At 46.1% G+C, this 10,128-nt stretch overlaps 1 protein-coding gene across 1 annotated transcript in view; it reads right to left on the bottom strand.

The window, feature by feature from the left end:
* Positions 1 to 10,128, bottom strand: part of dpy19l1 (dpy-19 like C-mannosyltransferase 1) — a 126,717-nt gene that overhangs the window by 62,584 nt on the left and 54,005 nt on the right. Inside the window, 1 exon segment of the mRNA XM_033019147.1 lies at positions 6,179 to 6,184. Within this exon segment, the coding sequence (XP_032875038.1) occupies positions 6,179 to 6,184 (6 nt within the window).

Raw genomic sequence — 10,128 nt, 5'->3', positions numbered from 1 at the left:
TTGCTTGTGGGGAGGGGGGAAGGGGGGGGGGCAATCATGTCTCCCAAGAGGGACAAACAAGATTATAGCCGATCACTACATCCCAGTGTATAACTAGTATAATAAAACATATAATACTTAATTTAACACGACAAAATATTGCACGGATGCACTCGCACACACACTCCCAATCAATCAATCAAAGACTTTATTATCATTCAAAAATACACCAACAAATGCAAATCTGAACAACATTTTGTTGCATCTGGCTCACCGTGCAACATAAAATAACAAAAAGATAAAATAGATAAAAAGATAAAATAGATAATAGTGGCGGCACATTATATGGAATTCAAGAGTCTGATGGCTCGGGGGAAGAAGCTGTTGCAAAACCTGGCTGTACTGCTCCTTATACTGCGATACCTTTTGCCCGAGGGCAGCAGAGTGAACAGTCCGTGATGGAGATGTGTGGGGTCTTTTATAATGTTGTTGGCCTTGGACAAGCAACGTTTGCACGCAATGTCGCGGGTTGAAGGAAGAGAAGTCCACTCACTCACCCACTCTCCCACACATTCACCCACACTCCCCCAGTCACACACACATTCACCCACACATTCACCCACCCACTCACTCACCCACCCACCCACACTCACCCACATGCACCCACACACATACACACACACACCCACACTCCCATGCACTCACACACGCGCACGCACACACTCTCCACCGGCCACCAGCGGGCCAGAGCCGTCACATCAGCGCCAGGCCCACAACCTCACACATGCAGACAGCACGTCGTCTGACTCTGCTGGGTCCTAGTGCTCCTCCCCTCCCTCCCACAGGGAATGTCATTAGCAAACATATCTAACAATGTTTCCCGACTTTTAATAAAAATATGCATTGTAAACTATGAAAAAATGCCGCATTACTCGGCATGAATTAATACTTTTAGCATTAAAAGTGAATTTTCAAGGACCTATGATAAATCCAAGGACTTTCAAGGGCCGTACGAGCCATGGGGGAATGACTTGAGGACTTCAGAGGCAGACAAAAATACTGGAGAAACTCAGCGGGTGAGGCAGCATCTAGTGAGCGAAGGAAATAGGCGATGTTTCCTTCAGAAGACTTCAGAGGTATGTTTTCACACAAAGGTGGAACTAACTGCCAGAGGAAGTGAAAAGACAAGTACAATTGCAATGTTTAAAAGACAATTGGACAGGTACACGGATAAGAAAGATTTAGAGGGATATGGGTCAAACACGGGCAAATGGGATTAGTTCAGGAAGTCACCCTGGTTAACATGGACATGTCTGGCTAAACGATCTGTTTCCATGCTGTGTAACTCAACAATGCCAAACCAATGTACTGGAAACCAATATCTTTTCACAGAATTGAACATTCACCAGCAATAAATGAATTCAAAAGATTGTCAGCCTGTACGCCAGCACAAAGCCAATTATCAGTGTCTGATGCTGCAGTATAGTCTGTTACAAATCCACTAGAAGGCCTATGCTATGTTCTTCACTCTGCCGGGGCACATCAAAGTGCTACTAATAATAATAATAATAATACATTTTATTTAATGGGCGCCTTGCAGACATCTCAAGGACACCTTACATAGTAATCGGAATAAAAACATATAATCGGAATATAACAAGTAATAAAGACATCACAGAGACACAAATTAAAAACAGAATTCAATCCAAAAACAGAAAATCAAAAACACAGTGTGAAGAAAGAGCAGCGGCAGCCAAAGCGCGCCAGCGTCCACTCTCTCTTCACGGTAGCCATCTTGGACACAGACCTACAGGACTACAATTAGACAACAAAAAAAAATCATCCCCCCACAGTGGATAGCACTGTGGGGGAAGGCACAATGCTATCATTGTCATCACAATGACCACAATAGCCTCAGATATGATGGGCAGCGCGACTTTCGTCAGCAGCGGCCTCTGCAGTCCGTCTGCGTTTTTATTATTTTATGTCTATGTTTTTATGTCGTTTTTGTTATTTTTTGTTGGGGTATGTGTGTGGGGGGGTGGGGGTGGTGTGGGGGGGGGAGGGGGTAACTTTTAAATCTCTCCCTGCACGGGAGAACCGACCTTTTCTTTGTCGGGTCTCCGTTGTCGTTGGGGCTGCAACGAGGAGCGGCCTCCAACAGGAAGACCGGGGGCTCTGGTGCCGACTACTCACCTCACCGTCGCGGAGCTGGCCGAGTCCAGAGCGGGTGGAGCTGTGGTGGACGCTGCTGCGGCCCGACCCCCGGAGATTCGGAGGCTGCAACTGCGGGTCTGGCGGACAGTGACACCGGGAGCCCGCGGGTCCCTGGAGGGAGTCCGCTTTTCTGGGCTTCCGCAGCGGCGACTTCTCCCGCCCGAGTTGCGGGGTTGAAGAGCTCCTGGAGCGGGGCCTTACAGCACCGCCCCGCGCGGCTTGGAATGGCCGCGGGACTGCGAGCGCACGCCGGGGGCTCTAACACCAAGAACCCGGTGTGCGACCGTGGCTTTAATGGCCGCGGGACAATTCGCCATCGCCCGCCGGGGGCTTTGACTTTGACTCTGACATCGGGGGGGAGAGTGCAGTGGAGAGATAAGTTTTTTTGGCCTTACATCACAGCAATGTGATGGATGTTTATGTAAATTATGTTGTGTCTTGGGTCTATTTGTTTGTAATGTATGGCTGCAGAAACGACATTTTGTTTGGACCTCAAGGGGTCCAAATGACAATAAATTGAATTGTATTGTATTGTATTGTATTGTAGATATATGCAAGGAGAAAAGGGGAGTGCAATCAATATCACATTTTTGCTGTGAATATTTATCACACTGGTTAAATCTGGATCCAGTTTAGCAACAGTGTTGGCAGAATCCAATAACTGTCCGCGATAAAATGGCAGGGGTACAACTGGACAAGTGAGCTGACAGTAGGTTATAGTATTACTTATTCTGTTACTAGGTTGCCCGAGTGTTTTGTTCTTTTCTCTTTTTGTTCTTTTTTTCTTAATAGCTTGATTGGAGTAGTTTTATTTGAATTGTCTGTTTAGTTTATTTTATTGAATTTTGCATTTGTTAATCGTGAAGAATGGGGGTAGGACTTGACAAGCATAGGCTTCTTCCTATCCCTTTTCGAACGAGTCTAATGTGTATTATGTTGAAATTGGCTTTTGATTTTTTAATTTATGTATGTACATATATGTTATGTATATGTGTATGTGTGTATATGTGTATCTGTATGTATGTATATGTACATGTATATGTATGTATGTGTGTATGTATTTATGTATATATATATGTATATATATAATTTTCCTTTTATTTATTCATTTTCACCTTTTCTTTTCTTCTTTTTTTTTTAATCGTTTGAAATAAAAAGATATCATTCATTCATTCATTCATTCATTCATACTCAAGACAAGATAAGCAGCTCTAAAATTCACTTCAAATTTATTCAAATGCATATTTCTTTGTTTTTGACTTTGATGGAAACAAACATAGTCAGAGTCATACAGCATGGAAACAGGCCCTTCGGCCCAACTTGTCCCATCTACACTCGTATCACCAGCCTCCATTTGGCTCATATCCCTCTAAACTGTCCTATCCATATACCTGTCCGTTATTTCTTAAATGTTGCAATAGTCCATGCCTCAACTCCTCCTTTGGCTGCTTATTCCATACACCCCCACCGTTTGTGTGGAAAAAATTACCCCTCAGATTCCTATTAAATCTTTCCCGCATCACCTTAAATCCATATCCAATGGTTCTTGATTCCCCTACTCTGGGCGAGAGATTATGTGCGTCTACCCGATCTATTTCTCTCATGATTTTATATATACTTCTATAAGATCACCCCTCATCCTCCTGTGCTCCAAGGAATAGAGTCCCTTTATGCTCAACCGCTCCCTATAGCTCAAACCCTCTAGTCCTGGCAACATTCTCGTATATCTTCTGTTTACGTGCTCCAGCTTGACATCTTTCCTATAACATTGTGCCTAGAACTGAACACAATACTCTAAATGCAGTTTTACCAACGTCTTATATAACTGCAACATGACCTCCAAACTTCCATACTCAATACTCAAAGCCTTTTTGACCATACTATCTTACTGTGGCCCCACCTTCAAGGAAATATTTACCTGCATTCTTTGATCCCTCTGCTCTACAACATTCCCCAGAGCCCTACCATTCACTGTGTAGACCCTGCCCATGTTAGATTTTCCAAAATGTAACTCCTCACATTTCTGTGTGTTAAATTCCATTAACCATTCCACAGCCCACCTGGCCAACTGATCAAGATCCTGTTGACATTTTTGACATCCATCTTCACAAATTGCAACAACACCCACTTTTGTTCATCTGCAAACTTGCTAATATTGCCATGTGCGTTTCCATCCAACATTGCATAATAAGGAAAGCAAATATCTTTGGTGCCATTAGTGTATAAGCAAATTATTAGAGGGAAAGTATCATAAAGAACAGTAACAGGCCCTTCGGTCCACATGAGCAGAATTTGTTATGTACTTCCGGTGGCGCTGGTGCCAGCTGCCTCCACCTTCAGCCCAGTATCTTTTTGTTTTTTCGTTTTTTTTTGTTATGTTGAAGTGTGTTTTTATGTTTTTTTTAATGTTTTAATGTGGGGGAAGAGGGTACGGTAAGGGGGATACTATCCTTCAGTCGCTTCCTGGAGAGGATGCGACTATTATTCGAGTCGCGTCCTCGCCTCCCCCCCCCCCCCCAGCGGCCTACCTACTGGATTGGCGCAGCCTTTCCTGCCTGGACCGACCAGAGCTCCAGCAGCGGCGGGACAGCGCTGATACATCGCGGGGCTGGCGATGTCTTACCGGGGATCGCTGTCTGGAGCCTGGAGTGCTGGGCCTGCTGCACCGACATCCTGGAGCTGTGGTTCGCGGAGCTCCCAACGGGGGCGGCGCTGACAAACATCGTGGGGTCCTGCGACTCTGCCCGGCTCGGCCTGCGGACTCGGGAGCTGCGGACTCCGGTGGGAGGCGGCTGATCGGGAAGTCCGGGCCGCTGAGGAGGATTTTCACCGTCGGGGTTCGGCGTTGGTGTTCCATCAGCCCGGCGAGAGGGCCTGAGCATCGGGCCGCCCGGGGTGGTGACTGCGGGTGCTCGGAAGGCCCCGACCACGGGTGAACATCTGGGAAGATCGGAGGGGAGGCTGGCTGGACTATGGTGCCTTCCTCACCTTGGTGCCATTGTGTTATGTTGTGTCGTGGACTTTCTGTGTTTGTGCTTTTTAAAAAAATCTATTTTATTTTTAATATGTTTATTATTTATTATTTATTTATTTTTATGATACTGACTGTAAAGGGAAATTCATTTCGTTGTCTCTAATTGAGACAATGACAATAAATTTGAATACAATACAATACAATATCCAAGAGGGCTTCTTGAACAGTATGTGGATGGTCACTGGCTCTGACCTCCCCACCATTGAAGGGATTTATTGGAATCGCTGCCTCAAAAGGGCAGCCAACATCATCAGAGACCCACACCATCCTGGCCACACACTCATCTCACCACTGCCATCAGGAAGAAGGTACAGGGGGCTGAGAACTGTAACGTCCAGGTTCAGGAACAGGTTCTTCCCTACAGCCATCAGGCTATTCAACACCACAACCTCATAAGCTCTGAACTACAATAGACTACTATTATTATTATTATTATTATTGCACTGTTACTGTTTGTTTTTTGAGTATGTGTGTGTGTGTGTCTCGTTCATCATATTATTTACAGTGTACTATGTTTACATATTCTGTTTAAGAAAGAACTTCAGATGCTGGAAAATCCGAAGGCAGACAAAAATGCTGGAGAAACTCACGGGTGAGGCAGCATCTATGGAGCGAAGGAATAGGTGACGCTTCGGGTCGAGACCCTTCTTCAGATGCCTCATGCTACCTCACCCACTGAGTTTCTTCAGCTATTCTATTGTGCTGCAGCAAGTATTTAATTATTCTATCTGGGACATATGACAATAAAACACTCTTGACTCTTGAGGAGGAAACAAACTGAACCTTGTAAGTGAACAAAATCATACTGAACCTTGTACGAGAAACAAATTTCCAACTAATCTATATCCTGTTGTATGCCTTTAACTTTCATACTACCCACAAGTTTTCATGTCTTCTGCATGCTTACTAATCAGACATTAACGTATCACTGACACGTGCCAGCAGCACTAATCCCTGCAGAAGACCACTGGTCTCGCATCTCCAGTCAGGGTACCAGCTCTCCACCACAACCCTTGGGCTTCCCGGCCAAGCCAATTTTGAATCCAGTCTACCAAGTTTCTGTATATCCCATATGCCTTAATCTTCTGGATCAGCATAACACAAGGGACCATGTTCAATGTTTTATTAAAGTCCATATAGAGAACATTCACTGCTCCATCAATCATCTTAGTTATAATGTCATCATATATATCATATATCTATATGACTAAAAGTCTGATCTTGACCACTTCCTGTTGTTCTGTATATTGATTTTAGAAAAAAAGCTGCCATTTACGGCTGTGACTTTTGGCCATCTTACTCAGAGTCCCCCTCCGCTGCGCTGGACAAGAGGATTTTTCACATCGATGAAAAATAAAAGAGTTATTAGTGTTTAAAAAATGTTGAGATTCTCTCTCCTGAAGGCCACACCACATCCGGAGGGACTATAAAACCCGGAAGTGTTGAGTGCCTCAGTCAGTCTCTGCAAGATGGGGGAAGCGAGAGGGTCATGTCTCTCAGTCTGAGCTGTGAATAACACTGAACACATGTCTACTAAACTGTGTGTGGGTTTACTGACCTTGAGTGCCCTTAATGTGGTTTGAAAAAGCATAGCAAATGGTTGTTGGTGGTTGGTTTGAAATAAAGCACAGCAAATGGTTGTTGGTGATGGTTGGTTTGAAATAAAGCACAGCAAATGGTTGTTGGTTGTGGTTGGTTTGAAATAAAGCACAGCAAATGGTTGTTAGTGGTGGTTGGTTTGAAATAAAGCACAGCAAATGATTGTTGGTGGTGGTTGGTTTGAAATAAAGCACAGCAAATGGTTGTTGGTGGTGGGTGGTTTGAAATGGCAAATGATTAAAAGTCTAAAGTTGACAACTTCCTGTTTACACTGTATATTGATTTTAGATAAAACGCTACCACTTTTTGGCCATCTTACTGTCCCCCTCCGCTCATCGGGTGCAGAGGATTCTTCCCATCAATGAAAAATCAAAGTGTTTAAAAAATGTTGAGAATCTCTCTCCTGTCAATCATGGCATGAAGGCCACGCCCCTTCCGGTGGGAGGGGGAGGGATTATAAAACCCAGAAGTGTGTGTGTGGCTCAGTCTCTGCAAGATGGGGGAGGGAGAGGTCACAAATCTATCTGAGCTGTGAATCAACTGAACACACTGAATGTCTACTGAACTGTGAGTGTGGTGTTTATGTGGTTTTAAGGTGGTTTCACCCTGCATGAAATGGTATGAAACTGCATTTGAATGTGGTGGCCTTGCAACCTGCAAGAAATGGTATGAAACTACATTTGAATTTGGTGGCCTTGCACCCTGCTTGAAGTGGTACGAAACTGCACTTGAATTTGGTGGCCTTGCACCCTGCTTGAAGTGGTCGGAAACTGCACTTGCATTTGGTGGCCTTGCACCCTGCTTGAAGTGGTACGAAAGTGCACTAGAATTTGGTGGCTTTGCACCCTGCTTGAAGTGGTATGAAAATGCACTTGAATTCAGAGGCCTTGCACCCTGTTTGAAATGGAATTTCATGGAATAGCCGTGAGTCAACTGCGAACCCACCAGCCATGAGTGAGCCGCCCGCACATCAGATTTGAGTGACTGAGCTGCCACACCAAGAATCCATTTGGCCCAGAATGTCCATACTAGCCCTCTAGAAACCAGTCCTTCAGCCCACAGCACCCATACTAGCGCATCAGATTGCCCCCCCCCCCCCCCGGCCACCAATATTGGAATTGGTGGAGAGGTGGAATATGGCGTTGGGGGACCAGCAGTCCCGTGTGAACATGGGACCCAACGGGTCCCACTTCGTCTAGTACTTATTTAAGCTATGATCTTGTACATGCGTATATGTGTGTGTCATTACATCTTCGCAAAAAAACGACGCCATAACGATAACATTTTTACATATTCCGGTTGACATTTTACCCGTCGAGGCCGGGTTCACCTTATCTGAACATTTCATGCTTTATTTCTCGACATTATTGAAAAGTGACGTCACCCTCCTCTCTCCTCTCCCCTCCCTCCCCCCCCGGATTATTCAAAAGGCGCCGCCGGTGGAAGAAAGGACAAGCCCGGAGATGGTCGGGCCCTAGACTGGAGACTGCGGCGGGCGAACTCGCTGTCCTCGGGTCGACAACCCCCGCCGCCTCGCTCGGATTACTCGGGTCGACGCCTACCCACCTGCCTGCGGCCTCGCTCGGGTCCATGCCCGCCCCCAGCCTCGCTCATTCTGCCGCCCAGAGCCTGGTGGGGAGGCTGCTGCCGCAGGCCAAGCCCCGTTCGACACCCATCCGCCACCTCGCTTGGGGTCCTCGGGTCGACACCTGTCTGCCGCCACGCTCGGGGTCCTCGGCTCAACGCCCTCACGCCCGTGCTTGGTTCACGCCTGCCCGCAGCCTCCCTTGGGTCGACGATCGCTCTCCGCCTCGCTGACGGTCCTCAGGTCGACGCCGTCCACAGCCTCGCTCGGGTCCACCGCCCGGCGCCTGCTGGGGAGGCTGCTGCTCTACGACCTGGGTAGGTGCTGTATCTACCCCTCCCCCTCCCATTCTACCCCCTCCCTCTCTACCTCCTCCCCTCACTCTCCACCCCCTGCTCCCTCCCTGCCCCCCTTCCTCTCTCCCTCTCTGCCCCCTCCCTCTCTGTCCTCCCTCCCTCTCTGCCTCCCTCCCTCTCTAACTGTGCCTGTGCAGTTGGGGGCTATGCGTGAATCGATAGGACGGGAGATGGGGTAAAAGGAGTTAATGAGTAATATTAATATAATATCAAGGGGGGGGGGGTTAGTGTCTGTGTGTGGTGGGCGGTTAGTGTGTGTGACCCTACGAGTCCCACTTGGTCTAGTACTTATTAAAGGTCTGATCTTGTTAGTGTGTATATGTGTGTGTGTGTGTATTTATGTGGTTGTCTTTACATCTTCGCAAAAACACTACGCGATAGCGATTACATTTTTACATATTCCGGTTGACATTTTTCCCATCGAGGCTGAAAGCATCTTATCTGAATATTTCATGCTTTATTTCTCGACTTATTCTCGACTCATTACTGGTTAAAATAAAAGACTGAAATTAAAACCACCAGCTTCAAATGATGACATCACAATGGCTCAGAGAGCAGTGCTGAGCCTCTGTGAGGATCTCATCATATATTTGACACGTTATTCACGATTAAAACTTTTAAAATGTCAACTTTCACAAGATTTTTACGTTCTGATTCTTATTATTCTGACGTTCCATTGGCAGCTTCAACTGATGATGTCACAATGGATAGACTAGCAGGGGAAGGGGCAAGTGCAATTTGGATTTTTTTTAAAGATCACTGTTGAGGAAGGCAGGGGAGTGCTGGAATCTTACGTTCAGGAACGGCTTGAGTTGGAGGACCACGCCTCCCATGGGGGCTATGGGTAGGGAACCAACGGGTCTGCATTTGGTCTAGTCTCCTCTAAAAACTCAATCAAATTAGCAAGACATGATCTCCCCAACTGTCTATCCTTAATAACTCCATGTTTTTCCAGCTGGTAGTAGATCCTATCCCCATGAATCTTCTGTAATAATTTCCCTACCGTTGATACCAGTCTATGAATTCCTGGTTTGTCTCTATTGCTCTTCTTGAACAGAGAAACCACACTGGCTATTCTCCAGAACTCTTGGACCTCACCTGTGATTACAGAGGATATAAAGATCTCTGACAAGGCATCAACAATTGCCTTTCTTGCCTCTCTCAATAAACTGGGATTGATTGCATCAAGCCCTGCAGGTTCATCCATAAAAAAGTGAGAGAATGAAAGAGAGAAGACAATCTCAAGACAAATCCTGACATATGGTAGCCACAGCTGCCACTGTTAGGACACGTAGAGAGACATATTTAATCCAGTTCAGTCCGGCGATGGGGAGATCGCTGATCTGCCTTTCTGAAAG

The sequence above is a fragment of the Amblyraja radiata genome, chromosome 4, assembly GCF_010909765.2.
Source record: "Amblyraja radiata isolate CabotCenter1 chromosome 4, sAmbRad1.1.pri, whole genome shotgun sequence".
Lineage (NCBI taxonomy): Eukaryota > Metazoa > Chordata > Chondrichthyes > Rajiformes > Rajidae > Amblyraja > Amblyraja radiata.
The sequence above is the reverse complement of the archived record's forward strand: the minus strand, read 5'-3'. Positions and strand labels throughout refer to the sequence as shown.